Source organism: Trachurus trachurus, assembly GCF_905171665.1.
Source record: "Trachurus trachurus genome assembly, chromosome: 5".
NCBI classification, from domain to species: Eukaryota; Metazoa; Chordata; class Actinopteri; order Carangiformes; family Carangidae; genus Trachurus; species Trachurus trachurus.
Window position 1 is genome coordinate 6,956,434 of NC_139896.1, and position 24,652 is coordinate 6,981,085.

General features: G+C 44.9%; 1 protein-coding gene across 2 annotated transcripts in view; it reads left to right on the forward strand.

The window, feature by feature from the left end:
* The window catches only part of foxp4 (forkhead box P4), a 103,103-nt gene that overhangs the window by 75,595 nt on the left and 2,856 nt on the right, over window positions 1–24,652 (forward strand). For both annotated transcript variants that reach the window (XM_083971504.1, XM_083971505.1), the window contains 11 exons: window positions 3,583–3,721; window positions 6,759–6,960; window positions 7,422–7,520; window positions 9,623–9,721; window positions 12,911–12,998; window positions 14,487–14,570; window positions 17,489–17,714; window positions 18,340–18,416; window positions 18,527–18,628; window positions 22,970–23,091; window positions 23,854–23,920. In XM_083971504.1, the coding sequence (XP_083827630.1) occupies window positions 3,583–3,721; window positions 6,759–6,960; window positions 7,422–7,520; window positions 9,623–9,721; window positions 12,911–12,998; window positions 14,487–14,570; window positions 17,489–17,714; window positions 18,340–18,416; window positions 18,527–18,628; window positions 22,970–23,091; window positions 23,854–23,920 (1,305 nt within the window). The remainder of the gene's footprint in view (window positions 1–3,582; window positions 3,722–6,758; window positions 6,961–7,421; window positions 7,521–9,622; window positions 9,722–12,910; window positions 12,999–14,486; window positions 14,571–17,488; window positions 17,715–18,339; window positions 18,417–18,526; window positions 18,629–22,969; window positions 23,092–23,853; window positions 23,921–24,652) is intronic.

Sequence of the window (24,652 nt, forward strand, 5' to 3'; positions counted from 1 at the left end):
CTCCTCTTCTCCCCTCACTCTGCCGCTGTCCCAGTTTTCAGGTTTGTTGTCCTGTAACAACGAGACAAGTGCAAACACTGGTCACACGGCTACACATACATGCAGAGGGAGAGGCTTGATGTGTGATGGTTCACTGCACAAACACATACAACTTGAGGGAGAAGGGGGGGATGAGGGGGGGTGGGTGGAGATACAGTACACCTCCCTGAAGAGCGAGCTACATGCAGCTGTTATGACTAAGGCCGTTTCCAGCAGTCGGTGTTTTTCGCTTGCTTCCAGGCATCAATCTCACCTTTTTAGTCGACTCCCACGGCTCCGCTGGTCAAGCAGGTGCTGTCAGATATAGAGACCCCAGGGGGGGTTTTACATTGTAGTGTAGTGAGTCTTATTGCTGTTTATAAGCCGCCGGGAAGCTGCATTAATCTAGTTTACTTTGAGTCTAAACCCGTAATCTAATCCTGTTTAAAGTAGTGATTAGCCAAGCAGGTAGATTTAACCACATTAAGCAGGTTTAACAAACTTAAAAAATAAAAAAAATAAAACAGGAGTGGAGATGGAAGCAGAGAAGACAATAGAAAAATAACTGAGGACAAATCTTTTCTTTTGCCGTCTGCAGTGTTTGTGCATGAGCGGCTGTGACTTTTTGCCCTTTTCCCTCTTTTCTGCAATTCCTCTTCACTTCCTCGACTGCGTGGAAGTGATGCATTGAAACGGAGAGTAGCCTATGTGTGTGTGTGTGTGTGTGTGTGTGTGTGTGTGTGTTTCAAGTCCATGTTTGTGTGTGTCGCCGCCCGGTGCATTTGGGACTGGTCAGGAGTCAGCTTAATGAAGTGACTCTGACCATCACAAGAGATGTATGTATGTGTATGTGTGTGTGTGTGTCTGTGAGTGTCCATCTACAGTTTGTGTACGTGTGTGTGTGTTTGAGTGTCTATATGTGTGCGCAAGAGAAAGAGTGTGTGCATGTGAGCGTGAGTGTGTGCGTGTGCGTCTGTGTGACTGGCAGGCTCAGACAGTGTGTGATGTGCTCATAAATCACATTGACAGCCTGTTACTGCGCTAGCTTTGGCCACTCAGCCACAGCTAATGTAAACAGAACACAGGCGCACACACACACACACACACACACACACACACACACACACACTCAAATACACATTCACACAATGTGTGTTTTAAAGAACCATGGCCATATCTCAGGAGGGAATGAGAGACAGATGGGGGAGTGGAAGAAATAAAATGGACAGACAAGTAGAAAAGGGGGCAGGAGGGCGAGAGAGAGAGAGAGAGAGACTGAGACAGAAATAGAGAGAGAGAGGAAGAGGAAGAGAGGAAAAAGAGTCTGATCATGATAAATCATTCACTGCATCAAATGAGAATTTGTCCGTTCACTTGAGAGAAGTGAAGTATGAAACTTGTTCTCTGACCACAGCACCGGTGTTAAAGCCTGAGACTCATGTTTCCTAATGATACTGTAATTATACCGTAGTTACAAGGCAACAGCAGAAACACACTGTAGGATAAATGAATTATTATTATGTTTTATAAGTTGTTGTTAACCATTAAAGGGCAAATTGGCTCATTGCCATAATCCCTATAGTCATAGCAGTAGGTTCGTTACCTTTAATTGTTGGTGCAAGCTGTTTTTAGAACGGCGGAGCAGAGCCGTGAGCTGCTCAGAGCTACGCTACGGAGGCTCATGGGATTTCTTGGTTTCCCTCATCATCCCTCATCATTCCCTCATCAAATACACAATTCAACAACTCCAAAACCCAAGTTTTTTTGGCAAGTTGTGACCTGCACATTCACCACGCTATGAGATAATAACAGAACGTTACCACACAGAGTTGTTTTAGAGGTAAATTCATGCAAAACCGCTGATGCACATTCCCGTCAGGAGCAGTTTTTCATCAAGCAGTCTCTGTATTTACCTCGAAAACAACTCTGTCTTGTAGCGTTCCGTTATTATCTCATAGCGTGGTGAATGTGCAGGTCACAACTTGTCCACCAGAGCGTTGTGGAGTTGTTGGATTGTGTATTTGATGAGTTTGATGAGGGAAACCAAGAAATCCCATTAGCCTCCGTAGCGTAGCTCTTAGCAGCTTGCGGCTCTGCTCCGCCGTTCTAAAAATAGCTTGCACCGATAATTAAAGGTAACAAACCTACTGCTTTGACTATAGCGATTATGGCAATGGGCCAATTTGCCAAAATGTTGAACTATCCCTTTAACAGCTGTTGATACTTTTCTTTCAACTGTAACTCACGTCCTTCTCAGTAGATGAAGTTGGTTCAGTTCAGTTCTTATGGACTGGTTCAAAGTTAATTCCTATTTTACTTTTACTTATCATTTTTCATTGCCCCCTGTAATAACTGAAAACCTTGAACTAAAATTGACCTGTGTCTCTATAATAGTCAACACATTTTTGTTTATTATTGATGTATCCTCTGTTCCTCAGAGTTTACTTATCAGTTCAAGTTCAAGTGCTGACAAATAATGTTACACAAATATATCAAAAACATGTATTTTTCCATTGAAGCATTGAAAAAGAAAGAGTGTGTCCCCTCTTTTCCTGCCATCGCTGTTTTCCTTTTGTAAAGAATAGTTGTTTTGCTTACTCCTCTACATCCCCTCGACACCTCCCCGACAACCCACACACACACAAACACACACAAACACACACTGCCACCGCACTTCTTCTCCCCAGGCACCAAGTCTGAAAGGAAGTGACCTATCTGCCCTTCCTGTGAGTTCCTCTCTGTTCAAAGAGTTCCCGGCTGCCACTCTCTCTCTCTCTCTCACATACACACACACAGACACACACACACAATGCACAGTTCCTCAAGTTGTATTTATTTATTTTTCTCCTCCTCCACCACTTTATCAGTGAGAGATAAAGTCCCTCTCTCCGCCGGGGGTTCGCTCGGGGGGGACTTCAAACAGCCGCGGCGCAGGCCAGGTCTGCCCCAGACTGGGAGAGCAGGAAAGGGGACATTTATCACCGTAACACACACCGACATTATCGCCACGCGCCATGTTAGTCTCTCCCACTCTCCCTTTAACCTCCCTCGCTCGTTCTCTTTATCGTCACGGTCCTCGCCGCTTGGCTTCAGGCTCATCGGCCCTTTTTTTTTTTTTTTTTTTAATAGGAGGCTAATTTTCTTCCCTCTCTGGCCTCAAAATACTGGCTTTGTTTCTCAGCAGCAGACAATTAACCTTTACGTCATCGTCCTTTCATTGATTTTATATGGTGTTAGTTGACTTTGTATGTGAAATTTGTCATAGCGATGCAGTTTGTCACCTACTTTCATTTAGTTAGTAGTACTTTTTGGATTCTGTATAATACTGTAAAACGAAATTTCATTGTTCTGGTGTCTGGTGACATTATTCTTCATTTTGGTCTCATGCACATTTAGGATTTTAATGGTAATGACTTGGATTTGAGTCATTTTAGAATTATTATACAAAAGGTTTTCTCTGTTGTTTCTCAGTACAAACACATGATTGGACATAGAAAAACATGGACGACGTGCTACTGAACTTTCTAACTTTCCCCTCTGTCTCTTGTCTCTTCTGGCCAACAGCAAATAGGCAGTAAGCAGCTGGCCTTCCAGCAGCAGTTGATCCAGATGCAGCAGCTTCAGCAGCAGCACATCCTCAACCTCCAGAGACAAGGCCTGGTCCCACTGCAGCCCACCGCCGCCATGCAGTCTCTGCAGCAAGGTACAGTACACGCACACCCGCGCACGCCGCACACCCATGCATGCACGTCCATCTGCGTGCAAGCCACCGCACTGTACAACACACAGCAAACACAGACACATCCTGACAAACATGCATGCACACATGGTTATAACACTAACACAAACACACACACACACAGGCCTGTGCCCAGTGCCACATGTGAAGCCTGTTAAGTTAATCAGCCTATAAAAGATGAAAGGGAACCTGATTGGTGGGTTTGTGGAAGGTACTCATTTGGATAATAGGTAAAATATGCCACTAAGCCCCCTGCTTGGACGTGTGCATATGTGAGTGCATGTGTGTGTGTGTGTGTGTGTGTGTGTGTGTGTGTGTGTGTCTGTGTGTGTGTTTGTGTGTGCTTGAGATAAGCCAGACATGAGAACATCATCGTTTTGCCATTACTGTGCCCACTGGATTTTCTTTTTTTCCTATGTGTAACTTCTCCCACAGTCCCTTCATTTTGTCAGCAGAGTTTTAAAACAATAAATGTTGACTGTTGACTGGCCCGCCCTCACTGAGCATATATGTGTGTGTGTGCACGCAGTAACATCTAACACACACACACACACACATACACACACACTATCTCACACATGGAGAATGCTTAAGGGGCTCTAAAGTGGCCGTGACATTGCTAAAGCGCTGACTGAGTTGACCAAACAGGCCGGTTTCCTTCCCTCTGTCTGTCTGATCTCTCTCTCTCTCACAGTCACTTGCACTAACACACACTTGAACTCACTTTACAAACACAAAATTTAACTCAATCCAATGTATTTTATTTCTAAATAAGCTCAACGCAACACTGCAAAGCAACTGTGTTTGTGTGTCAGCGTGTGCGTCCACAGTACAGCAAGTGGATTTACCAGTTTACACAGAGCGTGAAAAAAAAAAAAAAAAGAACGAATGGATGTAAATTGAACACAAGTGAAAAGACAGAGGCCACCGTTTTGGATTGAAGAGTGTAATTTTTCAGACAGTTGCAAACATTTGGGCTTTGGCATCTCCTCCTCTTTCACCCGCTCTCTCCCTGCGTATCACAGTGGAATTTCCCTGCAGTGTGAGAGAGCCGCTCCATTGTGACGGCTCAGCCAGGCGTGAGCCAGAGCATTCCTCTGGCCAGCCATGCCACACAAACACACAAACACACATGCATAAACACTCATGCCTTACACACACACACACACACACACTGTTGCCCCGCCTCAAAGGGCTGTTGTGTCCGGTGGGTAGATGGTAGAGGGTGGGGGTGACACACAGGGTCCCGATATGGCTTTTATTTATTTCTCTTACTGAGGTGAGGTGGAACCTCTAGCTGGACATTTTGTTACTGCAAATGTTCATTCAATGACAAAAACATGTTTATTGATTAATTTACTTTACTTTATTAGTTTATTTAAATGGGACAGTTCACATTAATGGACAAAAACATGTAAATGTGCTGGATTATAGCACCATAAACATAAAAACAGTTCAATAACAGTACACATTATACATAATAATGTAGACAACACAAAAAGACAAAAAGGCAACTATGACAATGAAGAACATATTGACAAACACTTTCCACAGGTAGGGGGACCATAAGAGTTTTGTTCTGGGAGATAAAGTTCATAAGTGCTGGATTAAAGTGCATAGGTACCAGGTTGTATTGCACGATGCCCTATAAGAGTATTTATCAAAGTGTCAGATAGTATTGCACATGGCCCTAAAGTGCACATCAGTTTAAAGTGCCAGGTTGTATTGCACGATGCCCATTCATGATAATAATAATAATATATAAAAAAAGAATCCTACAATAAAAGATTTGACTTAGACCCCAACAAGCACTCTCACCTTCCCAAACAGTTTGTTCCTGTCAACAGTAGCTGGAGGGAACAGTGAGTTTACACTTTCACCTGAATGTACACAAAATTATCATTTTTTTGTTTAACAAATCTGTTCCCTCTCTCTCACTGTTTACAGCTCCAGCTTTATTGTTCTGCACTTGTCAGTAAACTGTTTGACTGTTTCCCTAGAATCCAGACTCTTATTCCACAGAGTTTCACTTTTTGTCTTCTTTATTCTTTTTTTTTTTTTTTTTCATTTTTAGTTTGAATGGATGGATGTGGTATGAGCCAAGCTGATAAGTCAAAAGAGGAAATACTTTATCTAACAATCCATTAACTGTGTTACACTTTCTCTCTCTCTCTCGCTCTGGGCGTGTCCACAGATTGATCGGGTTTCTAATACATGCACGCACACACATATACGCACGCACACACACACATACATCCATGCACACACACCACCTCATTCCTTCAGAGTGAGAACTTTTGTTTTGGCGGGATCACAGAAGAATGCAGACAAAGCAGACATAATATTTGGATTGCTGCTGCGAGGTCTCTGTATGTGTGTGTCTATGTGTGTGTGTGTGTGTGTGTGTGTGTGTGTGTGTGTGTGTGTGTGTGTGTGTGTGCATGGTAAGATCCACTGGAGTAGGCTGTGGCATTTTCGCCGTCTCTGTAGCTGTGAAATTGGAGCAGAAATAACAAAGCTGCGACCAGAGAGAGCTCTAAGTGTGCAACCACCCTGCTCAGACAAATAGTGGTAGTGACAGCAGCAGTGGTGGCGGTGGACAACACCAATTGCCAACAGAGATTAGGAAATTGCTGAGAAACAGTGGATAGCTGGGAAAAATAACAAAAACATGCAGAAATTAATCTCTTGTCTGTTTTTGTTTGTCCCGTTCTCCTCACTTAATGACTCCCGGGGGACTGTAATGGTTGTGTTTGTTTTCTGTGGGTTAGAACACTTAGCCTGAGCTGTGTAACATCAGTTTATTTACTGGCTTATTATTTAATAGCCTGTGTGTGGGTTATACTGTATATATCTGACTCTTATTAATTCTTCTGGTTTATTTGAATCAACTTTATGTAAATGCCCTATAATCTTGTTTGCTCTGAACATGAGAAAATGAAGTTAGTAGTAGGCTAATATTCATATTTCTAAGCGGAGCATGTGTTCCCTCTCTGTGCAGCGATGTGTCCGTCAGACCTCCAGCAGCTGTGGAAGGAGGTGTCGGGGGTGCAGAGCAGCGAGGAGGCCCTGAAACAGGCCGAGGGCCTGGACTTGAGCACCAACAGCTCCAACTCTACCTCAGCCTTCCCCAAAGCTGCCAGCGCTCACATCCCACTGCACAGCCTGCCCAACGGACAGAGCCACACCCCAAAGAGAGACAGGTACAAAAAAAACAAATAAAGGAAAAGAAATCTCTCAAAAATATTCACGTCGTGTCGGTTTGCCTGTCCCCTGTGTGACCTCTAGTCTTTCTAATTCACACGCTCTTCCTACGTCGATTTTTGACTTAGCAACTTTTAGCTCATAGCTCTTTTTCTGTGTCTGCACACACGTAAACATGCACATGCAGCATTATACCACACATCACCAGGGTGTTAACGTGTCCCGGGCTCCTTTGATTTCTGAGGAAATCGGAGGTGTGTTGGGTTCAGTTTGTTCTGCCTGTATGCTGTCAACCACATGTCGGTACGGTGAGGAGGAGGAGAAGGAGGAATAGAAGGAGACTGTGTGTGCGTTCATCTGGGATGCATGATGATGTGTCAGGTGTATTTGTGAGGAAAACGCACACTTGTGTGTCCGGGTTGTGTCGGCTGCTCATGGGCTCATTGTCTCCGTCTTTAAGAGCCAGACTGTTTGAGTGGATATCCTCCTTCACCAAGGCAGACAGCGGAGACGACCATGTCCCCCTTTACTCCAAAGGCAGCCAACCCCCCAGCAGCCAGTGAGTAGCACATTTTACACTCTCACACATACACACACACACACGCACACACATCACAACGGGTGGACGCGTCCTTTAGCGCTGATTCATAGCTGCAGGAGCGACGGTCGACCTTCACCTCTGATCTCATTTTGGAGCCGGTCAGCGTGGGTCAGAGAGTATTAATTAAAAGAGCTTTTATTAATTGATCAAATATGTCACATACTGTCACACCCACAGCAACAGTTGCGCTGTAACCATAGCAGCCCAGCTCATTGTGGGGGTGGAAGAGGAGGGGAGTGGGGGGGGGGGGGGGGGGGGGGGGGCAGCAGCGTTGGTGTGTTAGCCTGCTAAGCTAATGCATGGCTGATGTGGAGGAGAATGTGGTTGCCAGCAGTTTGTCATGTCTGCTGTCTGAGCTGCTTCTGAGTTGACTCAACCGCAGCCAGCAGCGCACACGTACACACAAGACACACACGCGCAGACACACACATGCACACACACACATGCGCACACACACACACACGTAGCTCCAACCTCAGCCCTGCGCATATGATCAGGAAGAGGCGAAAAAGCAAAGAGACAGGGAGAGAGACATGTTTCCATCTGTGAGACAAATGGTTTTTGTTAGACAACCTTCTGATGTTGATTTGGGAGAATCCCCCATCCCAGTCCACACACACACACATGCACTCACACACACACACACACACACATACATACACACACACATACACAGTCATGTAAATATATGTGGAGACAGCAGTCGCAGGCGAAGGTCCAGGTCTGAACCACATGTGCTACTGGACCTGCCACACACACACACACATACATGCGCACATGCACAGATACAGTTATGTTACCCAGGGCCCAAACCAAACCTGGCTCGGTCTTTTCATCGTCACACACACATACAAAATACACACGCGCTCATAAATATGCACAAATGTACACACAAAAAACACACACATGCACATGATGAACTCACCACAAAAGAACAACCAGCACATGACGGCAGCCGCCGCCAATCAGTCATGGCTGGTTGGTCCTGTGCCGACTCTGTGTCAACTCCTGAAACGTAAGAACACACACCAAACGCTGACACACATACACACATATACAGTACACACACACACATGCACCACAACGCACACGCCAAGGACAGAAAGACAGGTCATGGACTTAAAAATGTGCCTCTGAGGTTGCTGGACCAATTCCCTTATTTGCCTGGCTTCTGTAACTGACCCCACTCTGCTCTATCCTCCTCTCTCCACGCTTGGCTTTGTGAACTGTACAAACTAATGACTGCTAACCAGACTCAGATGGCTGCGTCGATGTCACTGCACTTAGTTTTGCATGTGTGTTTGCGCACGAGAGTGTGGCATATTAACGCTTTGCTTCCTGTTTTGAGAAAGTCTCTGCCTTTAAAGTTTAAAGGGATAGTTCAACATTTTGGCAAATTGGCCCACTGCCATAATCCCTATAGTTTTAGCAGTACTGTAGGTTTGTTACCTTAATTAGTCGGTGCAAGCTGTTTTTAGAACGGTGGAGCAGAGCCGTGAGCTGCTCAGAGCTAGGCTACAGAGGCTAATGGGATTTCTTCGTTTCCCTCATCAAATACACAATCCAACAACTCCAAAACGCTCTGGTGGACAAGTTGTGACCTGCACATTCACCACGCTATGAGATAATAACAGAACGTTATGAGACAGAGTTGTTTTAGAGGCAAATGCAGAGACTGCTTGCTAAAAAACTAACCCTGAAGGCAACGCGCATCAGCAGTTTTGCATGAATTTACCCCTAAAACAACTCTGTCTCATAACGTTCCGTTATTATCTCATAGCGTGGTGAATGTGCAGGTCACAACTTGTCCACCAGAGCGTTTTGGAGTTGTTGGATTGTGTATTTGTTGAGTTTGATGAGCTCACGGCTCTGCTCCGCCGCTCTAAAAATAGCTTGCACCGACAATTAAAGGTAATGAACCTACTGCTATGACTATAGGGATTATGGCAATGGGCCAATTTGCCAAAATGTTGAACTATCCCTTTTAATGTACATCATTGAATAAATATTATTTAAAAAATCCAACATCTATCTGAATGCGTCTGTGTGTCTGTCCACAGTCATGAGGAACATGCCGGCTCCCATCCTCTGTTCGGCCATGGAGAGTGTAAATGGCCCGGCTGTGAAGCACTGTGTGAGGACATGGGACAGTTCATCAAGTAAGTGAAGCATCACCCTCAAATACAGGTTTGGGTTTTAGATGGAAATTAATGCATTAGACAATAAAAAAAAAAAATACAGATATTATTTCAACACTGCAGAGTTCCTGCTTTGACCTGTCTTCCTGTCAAAGTGTCCAACTTATCTATTTCTGAAACATCGCACGGTTTAACATCAGTAAACTCTGGATTGTTTTCCGTTCCAGGTGGTGGTGTATTAATGTGTCTAGTTGGCTGCCGTCCCAAAATCTTTATAGTCACACACTCTGCACCCATTTAACCACAAGCCGTGCATTAAAACTTCCTTCAGTTTCATCACTAGTCGGTAACAAACACAACGCAAAAGCACTTAAAAAGGAAAAAAAAAAAAGAGACGTGACACATTTGTCTGATTCAGATTCACCTGTAGGCACAAGAGATGAGGCAGAACATCTGACGCTACAGTAGCTATGTGCCAAATGTGGAGTGTCAGTCACGTACATCACTGGAGTTGTGCGTTGCCCCGCTAATTCATCTGTTGCAATCTGTTGCATCACAGCTGCTCTGAAGCACATGCATGCATACATGCAGGTACACGCATACACATATCGTGTGTTTGTGTGAAAATCTGTCGTTTTTCGAGGAACTTTTTTTCTCTTTTTTTTTTCCTGTGATTTTTCTCCCCTCACGCATTTGCATCGTGAGCGTCAGCGTCAGTTTTGTATCTCTCTGTCCTGTATGTTTTTCCTCTATAGGGTCAAACACATTATGTAAATAGAAAATTATTCTTAATTAGCTCAGTTCCACAGCAGCGGTTAAGACATCAAACACCCTCATTGCTTCCATCTTGCTCTTGTTTTCCTCCTCTCCTCCCTCCACGCCTTTCATACGCTCTTATTTGCCAGTTTGGAGTCATCGGGGGGGATGCTGATGCAGTATCTGGCCTTGACACTCTGCTACCTCCTCCTCCTCCTCCTCCTCCTCTGTCACACACAGCACAGTGGACTTCCCCATGGCACTGTGGCTGCTAACAAAGGCTTCACAAGCCTCTAATGAAGCCCTAAACAAACTCACACTCTAATTATCTGGAACTTTTAGCTATTTGAGCAATGGAGATATTAATAAGCCGGGGTGATGAAATATGTACTCACACATGCACGCACGCAAGCGCACACACACACACACACAATCACAGAAGTGTGCGTAGTGATAGTGATGGCATCGGACAGTCAGATCAAAGCTTGTAGGCAGGCTGGGAAAGTTTGGAGAGGAAAGCTGTTGTTTGGTGTCTCATTTCACGTAGCCCCGGGGCAGATGGAAAGAGAGAGAGATAGAGAGAGTGAAAGAGTGTGTGTATGTGTGTGTATGAGGAGAGAGAGAGAGAATGAGGAGGAAGGGGAGGAGGGGGGGTTTGAAAAAAATGGAGGCAGTGACAGATAATGCCGTCAGTCCGACAGTGTGCTCCCTTCCAGCCCAGCTTTAGTCATCGCCCCAGGAGAGAAAAGGGTAGAGCAGAAGAACAGAGGAAGGGGGACACTCCACTGTTTCAGACCTTTCTTCTCTTCTCCTCTCTTCTCTTCTCTCTGCCCACCCCCCTCCTCCTCTTCCTCCCTTCTCCCTCCTCCCTGTCCTCTGGTATAATACTCTGGCTGTGGTCGGTGGAGCTGGGTGTAATGTGGGTTAAAGCCTTGTCTGCCAGCACTCAGAGGAGTAAACAGAGCCTCATTGTCGGGACACACAGAAAAAAAAACGCTGCTACTGTTTATGGCCCAGCTATAGAGAGAGAGAGAGAGGGAGAGGAGGGGAGGGGGGTTTTTAAGGATGGAGGGGGGGGGGGGGGCAGATTTTGTTGGAATGAGTGTGAATCATAGGCATTTGGGGAGTTGCGGGGGAGAAGAGGAGTGGGAAGGGGAAGAGTGGACAGAAGTACAAGTGAGGAAGAGGGAGAGAGGGAGAGAGAGAGAGGGAGAGAGGGGTGAGATCATGTTTTTGTTATTATTATCGTGCACTTGTGTTGAGCCGTCTATCTGCCTGGATTAGCCATGCCATGACATCATTGTTTTTGTTTCATTTCTAGCCCTTCGCCTGATATTGCCTAACTTTCTACTTTCTTAAAGGCACATACACACACACACTCACATACACACACACACACACGCACTGACAATATTTAACGCACATTTTCACAATAAACAAGCCAGAAAAGCAGCTTTATGAAGATTACTGTGATTAGAAGATAACGCTACATGATATGAGGAAGTTCATACGCACACACACACGTTTGTATGGCTATCTTTGTGAGGACACTCATTGACATAATGTATTCCCTAGCCCTTACCCTAACCTTAACCATCCAAAACCTTAACCATTACTCTTAACCTAACTTAAACCAAACTAGTTATTATAAAGTCTTAACCCTCAAATGGTCTGAGAAAGTGAGAACCAGCCAAAATGTCCTCACTTTTCCAAAATGTCCTCACTCTGATGGTTTAAAACTCCAACTGGTCCTCACATGTATAGCTATACAAGAACACACACTTTCACACACCGGACAAGCCGCGGCAACCTGCGAATAACCCTTGGCGACAACAGAGGGGAGAGAAAGGGATGAAGGAAGGGAGACAGGGAGGGGTGCACTGGGAAAGATCAGAAGGTCCCGGGTCCTCCCACACTGGAGGAAACAAACAGCGCCACCATTTTTACACACACACATGCACACACACATACACACACACACAAGTGCACGGTGTTAATAAGTGGAGCGGAGTTTAGCTAAGAGAGAGTCTTAAGATAAGGCCGTGTGCTATAACACATGAGCTCATATCCAGGTGGTTGTCTTGGATCATGGCTCACTGAGCACCAATGAAGTATACACACACACACACACACACACACAAAACACAGCTGCTGCGTCCTTCACTAGACAAAATAAACCTCCAAGATTATGATTTATTTTTATAGCGCTGAAACAGCTCATAACTCAGTTTAAATAAAAGCGAAAGAGCTGACTTTTGTTACTTCATCAGTTCGGACCATTGACTTGATGTAACGACGACTCCATTGACTCAAGTGTAACAGAGAAACCAGGCTCCAATCAGGAGGAGCAGCACTTTGCCACACTTATTACTTCTAGAGATTTCTACTTATTCCTGCAAACAATGATTGAATGCTGATCCTTCTTTTTTTGTTTTTTTGTTTCCGCTCCTCCAGGCACTTGAACAACGAGCACGCCCTCGATGACCGCAGCACTGCTCAGTGCCGAGTCCAGATGCAGGTAGTTCAGCAGCTGGAGATACAGGTGAGTTCCACACAAACACAAACACACAAAGATGCATAAACACTTAAACGCTTAATTTTAAAATCCGCTCGCAAAGACTTGTTCCAGCCACTCAATGGCAGTAACTTGTCTGAGGCAGGGCAGAGTTTATGGAGAGCAGTGGAGCTTGTAATTTAAAAGGAGCAGTCGGCAGGGAAGCTGCCATCGCTGCTCCAATTATAAAGCTGCTCTGGTCACCAGCGAGAGAGGGAGAGAGAGAGAGGGAGGGAGGGAGGGAGGGAGGGAGGGGGGAGGAGGAGGGAGAGAGAAGAGAGAAAGTGGAGAATCGGCCTCAAAGTGGTTCAGGCACCCAACGCTCTTGAAACATCTGAATGCTACGGTACGGTGGCCCTGAGGTGCAAATCACAACGGCAAATCAGAAAAGACAACAGCAAAAGAGAAAACGCAACGGCAAAAAGAGAAAATGCAACGGCAAAAGAGAAAACAGCATTTTCTCTTTTTGCCGTTGTGTTTTCTCTTTTGCTGTTGTCTTTTCTGATTTGCTGTTGTGATTTGCCCCTCAGGGCCACCGTAGAATGCCCCAGCAAATGCAAAAAAAAAATGCACACCAGTGTCAGATAAGAAACCGTCTGTAAGAAAAGTTCAGAACAAAGTGGAGCTTCATGTCTCCTCACACAACGCACATCTTGACATAGTTTCCAAAAACAGTCCTGAATACTCTCTGTTCACATCGCTGCGTGTGTGAGTGTGTATGTGTGTGTGTGTGTGTGTGTCCATCCGTCCAGAATCAGGGTTAGCGTTGTGTTGTGGTGGTAAACAGCGTTTAGCTGAGACCCTGAAGCCGCCACCAGGGAACACAAAGTGACAGAGAGGCAGCTGGTGTCACATCACATCAGGACACACGTCTCTCTCTGCCTGACATGTCACTTCATCCCTCAGCAGTTCACTCCTCCACACACACACACACACACACACACACACACACACACACACACACACACACACACACACACACACACACACACACACACACAGACACACACAGCAGCAGCTCAGTCCCTGTGTTTAAATTCCTCATATTTACACATTGCCACTCATCGCCGTAGTGTCTCTGTGTGTGTGTGTGAGTATGTTAATGCCGTTATCGTCTTAGTTTACAGCCGTTGTTTCTGGAGGCTACAGGTGTGTATGCTTGTACTCGTGCACAAACACACACACACACAGAGACACACACACAGGCAGAATGCAGCGTTTCCACAGGCTGTGTAGCAGGAGCCATTAAACGGCAGTTAACAATGTCAAACGGGACAAGTGTGTCTGCAGGCGAGTGTGAGTGTGTGAGAGAGAGCTCCGGGTGCTGAGGCAGCTGACTCTCATATTCATCTCTCTCTCTCTCTCTGCCTGAGGTGTAATTGTAATTGTAATTCTGTGTCAACACCACACACACACACACACACACACACACACATGCAGACACACTAAAAGTGTTCCTGTGTTTCCGCTTCACAGCTGGCGAAGGAGAGCGAGCGACTCCAGGCCATGATGACCCACCTGCACATGCGTCCTTCAGAGCCAAAGCCTTTTAACCAACCTGTGAGTACCAAGCTCCTCTTCACCCCTTTAACCCAAACTCCCTCTGCTCCATCTTCCTCACACACAAACTCCTCCTCCTCCTCCTCCTCCTCCTCCTCATCCTCATCCGTCTCTTCACCTCTGAACCTTCTTCTTGGGACAGGATCGCTCCTCTGTTCCTGTCTACCTGCGCCCTCTATTGACCAGTGAGGGTTATTAATATATTATTTTAGAAAAACGTCCGTCCTCTTCTTTTCCTCACTCTTCTTCTCTTTGTCCATCTTGTCCCCCCCTCCCCACCTAATAATAATAATAATTCTTTATTTATATAGCACTTTTCGCAGCACAAAGTCACAAAGTGCTTCACAAAGCAATTTTTAAAAACAACACAGTATATGAATAGGGAGTGCAGAAAAGACTAAATAAAACAGTGACAATAATTAGTTGCCATGCGATTCAAAAGCTTGTCCAAACAGGTGAGTTTTTAACTGCGCCTTGAAAACTTCAATCGATGCAGAGGCTCTTTAGACTGTTCCAGAGTCTGGGGGCCATCGAACGAAAGGCTCGGTCTCCTTTTGTTTTGAGGTTGGTCCGGGAAACCTTGAATTGAAATCTAAAAGCATTTTGTATAAGTTGTAGATGGTCCAGAGATGATTAATTGAGGCAGGTAAACAGTGAGTTACAGTAATCGAGTCTGGATGAAATGAAAGCATGGACGGTGTGTGATACAATGGTTCTGAGTTTAGCAATATTTCCTCCTCCCTCCTTTCTCTTCTTCAAACTTCCCATGATGCAGTGTGTTTCATTCCTCAGAGGAAGTCATGAGAGAAAACAGCCAAAGCGATCTCTCTCTCTCAGTGTGTGCCGACAAAACGGGATATGAATTTGATGTGATGTGTGTGTGTGTCAGTGTGTGTGTCTGTGTGTGTGTGTGTCCACACGGGTTGGCAAAGTTGTTATTAGGTATCTAATGAATATTTCATTATTCAGATTGACGAGGAGTCTTATTAAAATATGAAGATGTTGAAATTAATTGTCAATTAGAGGTAGAGTGTCTTAATTTGAGGGGATATAAATGGGTGCAGCCGAGTGTGTGTGTGTGTGTGTGTGTGTGTGTGTGTGTGTGTGTGTGTGTGTGTGTGTGTGTGTGTGTGTGTGTGTGTGTGTGTGTGTGTGTGTGTGTGTGTGTGTGTGTGTGTGTGTGTGTGTGTGTGTGTGTGTGTGTGTGTGTGTGTGTGTGTGTGTGTGTATTTGTGTGTCTGGGTAATGTGTTGATCGCAGGGGGATCAGCTGCCATTAACATCTAATGGGAAATCAGGAAGAGGCGTGTTCTGTCACCGCTGGAGACGAGCCTCGGGGTCAGGGATTGGAGGAGGAGGGGCAGGGGAGGAGCATCAGGAATGGAAACAAAGCTTGGCCTCAATTAACAGGGTTCGACTGTTGCCGTGGTGATGTGGCAGGGTTGCGGCGTTAATGAAGTACCTGTTAAACAGCCCCGCCCCCCACCCTCCCCTCCTACCCCCCCAGTCAGCTTAAATGGTACAGAGAGGGGGCAGAGTAAAGAGGAGGCGATTCACACATTTTACATACATATAGACAGCACACACACACACACACACACACACACACACACACACACACACACACACACACACACAGACACACACACTGTGGTTTTAATTAGTCCTAAACTAGCAGCCCTACAACGGCTGTCCCAGAGAGACTGGGAGTGCTGGTTTTGTGTGAATGTGTGTGCGAGGCTCTGCCTAATTGGGCTGTATTGGTCCGTGAAGACTTTGCCACCGCAGAGTGCATGTGTGTGTTCCCTTCCTACAAACATGCTGTCGTGTGGTTTTGTTTTTGTAAGCTCAGGGTTAATTGCAGCCAGCGCTGTGTATATAAATATGCGTTGTGTGCATGTTCAGTCAGTGTGTGTGTGTGTGTGTGTGGTTCTGTGCAAGGATGACACAGTCGTACAGTTTTTTTGGGGGGGGGAGATGGAGGGGACAGGAACTCATCAGGAGACTCCAGTGCGTCTTGTTTTTTATGTGATGTGAGTTAAAGGAATAGTTCAACATTTTTGGCAAATTGGCCCATTGCCATAATCCCTATAGTCATAGCAGTAGGTTCGTTACCTTGAATTGTTGGTGCAAGCTGTTTTTAGAACGGTGGAGCAGAGCCACGAGTTGTTCAGAGCTACGCTACGGAGGCTAAACTTGTCCACCAGAGCGTTTTGCAGCTGTTGGATTGTGTATTTGATGAGTTTGATGAGGGAAACCAAGAAATCCCATTAACCTCCGTAGCGTAGCTCTGAGCAGCTCGCGGCTCTGCTCCGCCGTTCTAAAAATAGCTTGCACCGACAAATAAAGGTAACGAACCTACTGCTGTGACTATAGCGATTATGGCAATGGGCCAATTTGCCAAAATGTTGAACTATCCCTTTAACATCAGTAGTTCTTCCTGGATACAGTGATGATATAAAGCCCCAAATATGTTTTATATATATTTATATCTATATCTTACACAACTATGAGACGACACTGTTGAGAAACACTTTCCAGGAAGAGATCTGTTATGTGTGTGATATCACCTGACCCTGATCTTATCTAGATGATGCTTCCCTGTAAACAGCAGCAGCTCTCAGCGGATGGTGAAGCGTTAAAGTAAACATGAGGGAAGCATTAGTCATGTTAAAAGAAAAAAGAAAAAAAACATTTCCTCCGCTCTGAATGTTTATATTAATAAAGAATAAGCCAACCTAAAAGTTTAAACAGACTTTTATTTGCAGTGTAAAGTTTCATATGAAGCGTTAGACTAACTACTCTCAAGCTGAGGTGTATAAAGTTATATGAGGATAAGATTCATTTAAAGGAAACTCCTCTTCCTCCTCCTGCACCACGTCGGAGCTGACTCACCTTTCCTCCTGTGTCTCTCTGCAGCTGAACCTGGCTTCCAGTGGCTCCCTGTTGAAGCGAGACAGCGACGCCTACCCAGAGGGTCTTCAGCACCCGCCCACCTCGGCCGCCACCCCCATCACCCCGCTGCGCCAGGGACCCTCGGTCATCAGCTCCTCCAGCCTGCACACACACTCCCACTCCCACACGCACGGCGTCGGGCCCATACGCAGGCGCAACTCCGACAAGTACTGCACCCCCATCGCCTCAGGTAGACTTAATCACACATATACACACACACACACACACATATACACCCCATCTCTGATCCCCAGCTTCATATTTATGTCACTGTCACACATTTAATGATTTATAGTACAGTAAACTAAAATTGTGTTTTTCTTACTGCACTTTATTCTGTTATGGTTAAAATGCAACACATTACAACATGTTTTTATTTAGTCGTCACATTTTAATAATAAGGCTCAAACAAAGATGTGCTGAACGACATCTCTGTGGAAAACAAAAAAACAAAAACATATGCTCCATTTTAACTCCAGGTATCCAGAGTGTTATATATTTTATAGAATGATTGATTCGCTTTATTCAAATTACTGTTGTGACTAACATCTTTTACCGGTAAATTGTTTTTAAAAAAGGAATTTATATTCGGCAAAAAAATATATATATATATGTGTTTCCATTAAAAACCTGTGGCATAAAGAATAACATCAAACAACAAGATTTATGGTCTGTGTATTCAAAAACACCACAGAGAGAGGTCTTTTGTTTTACAGTGTTTATTAACAGTGAGACGACATTTGACACGTGTCACACAACACAACACAGCACAACACGCAGCTGATTTCACAGGATTCTGCCCTTTTATTTTCCAGAGCTGGCTCAGAACTGTGAGTTCTACAAGAACGCTGATGTCAGGCCTCCCTTTACCTACGCCTCGCTTATACGTCATGTAAGTGTCTCCACAGCTCGTCCACCGTCTCTGCTCTCTGCTCTGTCTCTGTCATCTCTGCTCTCTGCTCTAATATTTGGTCTCATCTGTTTTGTTTTTCTTGTCCTCAGGCCATTCTGGAGTCTCCAGACAGACAGTTGACTCTCAATGAAATCTACAACTGGTTTACACGAAAGTTTGCCTATTTCAGGAGAAACACAGCCACATGGAAGGTAAAGACACTTCATATACACACACACACTCAGACTTGTACTTCACTTTCAAAGGACCTTCTTTCCTTTTTGCTTATATAAACTAAGGCAGAAGATTAAAGGATATAAAAACTTAGTTTGTGAAGTTTACTCCATCACCTAAACTAAAGATTTCGCTCCAAAACGTCGCTCTGGAAAACGAAAAACGAAACAAACCAATTAACAAACAAAGCTGTTTAAGTGATTGTGACAATGAACGCCACCATGTTTAGAAAATGAAAGTCTGGACTGCGGTTCTGGTCCTGACTTAATCAGCTGAGCTAATTGTCTGCAGAGTAATTGTGGTGTGTGCCCACTGATGAAGCCCCCCCCCCCCCCAACCGAAAGTTGGACTTGTTAGACCACAGTGAAAGAAACAACAACAACTTTAAGTGAAACACTGAAGACGAGCCAAACGATTTAGATGGTGGAAAATGGAGCCACTGCACACACACACATGCACACCCACACAGATTCAAACACTGTTCTGCGCTTAAAGATTTGAATGATTTGACAGTTAAAGGGATAGTTCAACATTTTGGCAAATTAGCCCATTGCCATAATCCTTTAATTGTCGGTGCAAGCTACACCGGAGCAGAGCCGTGAGCTGCTCAGAGCTACACTTCAGAGGCTAATGGGATTTCTTGGTTTCCCTCAGCAAACTCATCAAATACACAATCCAACAACTCCAAAACGCTCTGGTAGACAAGTTGTGACCTGCACATTCACCACGCTATGAGATAATAACACAACGTTACCAGACAGAGTTGTTTTAGAGGTAAATAGAGAGACTACTTGATGAAAAACTGCCCCTGATGGGAACGTGCATCAGCGGTTTTGCATGAATTTACCTCTAAAACAACTCTGTCTGGTAACGTTCTGTTATTATCTCATAGCGTGGTGAATGTGCAGGTCACAACTTGTCCACCAGAGCGTTTTGGAGTTGTTGGATTGTGTATTTGATGAGTTTGATGAAACCAAGAAATCCCATGAGCCTCCGTAGCGTAGCTCTGAGCAGCTCACGGCTCTGCTCCGCCGTTCTAAAAACAGCTTGCACCGACAATTAAAGGTAACGAACCTACTGCTACAGTATGACTACAGCGATTAAGGCAATGGGCCAATTTGCCAAAATGTTGAACTATCCCTTTAATGGCTGTTTGTCCATTATGAGACACTTTCCTACTGCTATCTCTCTCTTTCTGTCCTTCATCCTCTCTCTGCCTCTCCTCCCTAAACAATTCTCTCACCTCGAACATGGCACATGGAGAGTCGGCCCCACTTAGCCCGGCAGAGCCACATCGAGCCGTTATATGGCCTCATTATAGAAATGCACATGCAAAGCTGCTGCGCGCACACACACACACACACACACGCTTACACACATCTCATGATCGTGCACACATTGAATTTCCTCTGTCTCTCTCTTTTTTCACACATACGCACACACAGACTCCTGGCCTGATCCCACCATTGTAGGTGCTGACCCATTTCTGCAGAAACCTCACACTAATTTGAGTGTCAGTTCCTCCAGAGAGAGGGGAAAGTGAGAGAATGAGCAAAGGAGGGAGAGAGAGGGGAGGGGAGGGGGGTGAGGAGAGACCCCGGCCTTCCTCTAATAGTCCTAAAGCAAGGAGGGAGGGATGGAGAGATGGGATGGAGAGGGTTAAGAGACAGGGCAGCCAGGAATATCTTTACCTCCCTCATCTTACTTTTATGAATTTTAACTATTAATGGCCGGTGTCTGCTTCCTGTGCCGTTGGCCTCCAGGACCTTTAAATATATCTCGGCGTGGCCTTATGTATTTATATAGCAGCTCAGTGAGTCAAATAGAGCCGTGGAGATGTATGTCCTTTAATAAGCCGTTATATTTCATGAGGAGAGCAGCCGTGTCAGGAGAGTGGAAGTCATTGATCAGAGAAACGGGGGGACAGACAATGAGGAGGAGACAAGAGAGAGGGAGAGGGAGAGAGGGGGAAAGGGATGATGGAGAGAGGAGGAGAAATGAGAGCTAAGTGTTGCTGCATGATGAGTCGGAGGTGTAAAAAGGAGGTTCATTTTCTGTTTCATTTGCTTTTTTTTGCAAATGGATATGGTAAAAAATCTGTTCTTTACTTTACAGGTTGGGGCTGTAAAGAAAATCAAAAAAGATTAAAAGAAAAATGCAATCTGTGTTCAATAAGATGCCTCAGAGACAAATACTCCACTACACTTATTTTAAAGGTGTAGTTAAAATAAAACGTAGAGTATATGATATAGATTTAACCAGCAGCAGTATATGAAATCGTTAGAATAAGCTCCAACGTAACCAACAGTAATTTGGTCCTCAAGACATAAAAGTTATTCTAAAATATGATATTACTTGTGTATATTGCACTCGATACCTACTTTAGCTGTACTTGGGGGGTGATATTGTCCGTCATATCCCAGCATGCATCAGGCCGAAAACACAAACCGGACCGAGCTCAAACATTCATCATCCTTCCAGTAACACCTGTGATCCCGACAGAAATGGAATATCGGATTTTTCCCCTTTTTCTTCGTCTTTTATGAAACACGATTCAATCTTTGCACCAAAATTTTTTTTTTCTGCCTCCAGCCTCGACCCCCCAACACACACACACACACACACACACACATCCCCCCACCCCCCAACCCCTCCTCCTCTCAGCCGGGGGGAGTGGAGATGAGTGGCACATGTGCTGTGACCCACTGTAAATGACTGCTAATGTTTTAACTGGGAGAATTAGGCTTTCATCACGGAGACGAATGCAAATAGCACTGCAATAGCACTGGTGTCTGGTGTGTGTGTCTGTGTGTGAGTGTGTGTGAGTGTGAGTGTGTGTCTGTGAGTGTGTTTGCACTGTCAGGGTGGCGGGCAGAGATTGGGGTCAGACTCATTTACAAAACTTAGCATCACAGCTCGGGGGGTTGAGGGGATGCGGGGGAGAAAGGGTTCCTCCGCTGATTATGGCTTGTGTAATTACGTGTGTGTTTATGTGTGAGTGTTATGTGTGCACGTTTCTCTGTGTGTGTGTGTGACTGTGTGTGTGTGTGTATCTGCGTGTGTAATTATGGCGAGGAGTGATGCATGCCTGGCCTGTCCCTCCCTCTCGGCTTAGAACAGCGTGTCAGAGAGAATATGCAGGATTTAATTATAGACGAATTAAAATTGGTAATGAAATTGGGCATGAACAAACTACAAATAGCAGATGAAAAGGGAGGCTTGTCCCTGGGGGGGTGAGACGAAGATAGCGGTGTGCCTGCCTGCCTGCCTGCCTGCCTGTCTGAGTGCCTGTGGATGTGTGTGTGTATGTGTGTGTGTGTGCTGATGATGACTGATTAGGAAAATTCAGAGATAAAATAAAATAACGCTACTAGAGAACTGCTGCCTGGTATTAGCACTGTACACGCAGCTACAGTATGTGTGAGCGAATGAAAAGTGATGGGTACAAAAAAACGGAGGCGAGGGGGGGGGGGGGCGGGGGGGCTGTTATTCTCAGGTCACACTGACATCATGCTGCACTACAGGCTGAGTGAGTGTCCTCACCTCCAGCGAGGTAACAACAACCTCAGAAAACGTCCTCAGCTGCTGGAAACCTGGAATATTGAGAAAACTTACGATGCATAATAATAAACACAAATGGATTTCTTAAATTAGCAGCAAACAGCAGGAAGTATTACTGTAATAACTTCACTAAATGCATCTCATCAGCGAAAAAGTCCAAGCCATACAAGCCAAACAAGACATAACAGACAATGACAAACACAAGTTCTCCAAGTCCAAAAAGGAGTGGGTAGAAGTCTAAACTCCTCCATGCACCTTTAATTTAGCATCTATCACCCATCCTTATTAATAATTAATACTAATCATAATAAAACACATGATATATGAGTATATTTATTTCATGCATTCATGTATTTTATGCATAACATGGTAGTTTTCAGGTGTTCGGTAGGCTACACTGGAATATTCATCAGCTTAAAGTAAAAGGCACATTTACAGTATGTGTGTTGTTAGAAAAGTCTAAGGGAAACCGGGGCCACATGAACACCACATCTCTCTGGTTCCAGTCTCAAGCCATTTTCTGCTCTTCAATCCTCCACTCTATCTGTCCTCACTGTCCCTGTTTAATAAAAATGGTCAAATAGTAATAAAAGAAGGTCCAAAGGGAAAAAAAAGAAGATTAGAACCAAATAAAATGAAACCTGCAAACTAAATAGAATAGAAGATATTCAATATATTTAAAATACCCATGCTTAAGAAAGACTTTTAAATGATATTAAAAACTCCTCTTCTCTCTCTCTGTCTCTCTCTTTTCCCAGAATGCTGTGCGCCACAACCTGAGTCTGCACAAGTGTTTTGTTCGTGTGGAGAACGTGAAGGGAGCCGTGTGGACTGTGGATGAAGTCGAATACCAAAAGAGGAGACCACCAAAGATGACCGGGTAAGAGTGCGCACATATGCACAGTACACACTACACACACACACACACACACACACACACACACACACACACACACACACACACACACACACACACACACACACACACACACACACACACACACACACACACACACACACACACACACACACATACATATGTACAGTACATTTGAGTTGAGTGAGATGTGAGTGTGAGCTTATGGGTGCTGGCACTATGATTGCCTAAATGGACCCGATGTTATTACCAAGAGGCCAACTCAGCAATCACTGCAGGAAAAAAAAAAAAAAAAAGAGCGTCTACAAACTGTGTGTATGTATGTGTGTGTGTGTGTGTGTGTTTGCGTGTGTGCGTGTTTTTCCCTGTTTGTCGACACCATTAGTAAGCAGCTGTGTGAGATGCAAGAGAGCAAAAAACCTTGTTAGCATATGTAAACAGATGTTCTCTCCCACCGCCAGAGAATCCAGGGATAATTACACACACACATACACACACATATGCTCGCACACACACACACACACACACACACCTGCACACCAGATATCAGACACTTTTCATATGTGTGTGTTTTAAGCATCTGTTTACAGTCTGTGTGTGTTTCTTTCTACTTGTAACAAACATATTTGCGAGATTTGTCAGAACGCTTTGGCTGAGGTGACATCTTTCAACACGTGCACTTAATCTGTGATTTCTCCCCCTCCTCTTTCCCTTCCCTCCCTCCTTCCCTCTCTCTCTCTCATCTCTTGTTGTGTGTGTGTGTAGAAGTCCCACTCTGGTGAAAAACATGATTTCAGGCCTGGGCTTTGGATCCCTAAACGCAAGCTACCAGGTAAGGAATGCCCTCTCCTCCACATTTAATTCTCTCTCTTTCTCTTTCTCTTTCTCTTTCTCTCTCTCAGCCAATTGCAATCAAGGGCACTAATATCAATTCCCTCTTATAATTAGCAGATTCCCTAACGACGTTCACACCGCCTCCCAACACACTCTGCTCACCTCCCACCTCACTTTCTCACATCTGCCTCCTCCACCCCCACCTCCACCCACACACTCACACTCACACACACACACACACACACACACACACACACACACACACACACACACACAAACACACACTTAACCCATCTCTCATTCACTCCAATGCAGACGTACAGTAGCACCAAACCCACACACACATAGCCTACGCACTCGCTATTTTGTGACTGAGATGATTTATAGCGTCAAGTAGTTGTCAATTAAGGTTACCACATAAAATTATCGCCTGTCCCAGAAAATCCATCTCTGAGCCAGTGAGAATTCCCCCTCCCCTTTGCCCCCCCCACCCCTCTCCCCCCGGTCGGGTCCAACAGCTGCATGAGAGCGTAGAAAGCAGTGACAGAAGCCGCTCCTGTTGCTTCACTTTGTTTTTCCAGACATTGATGTTTCGCTGTTTGTGTGTTTTTTAAGTCGAGGTTGTGGCTCAGTGTCGCTGCAACGTTCCTGTTGAGACTTTTTTTTAATGTGCACAGTGGACACACACACACACACACACTCTCATGATGACAGGGACTTGAATGTAACA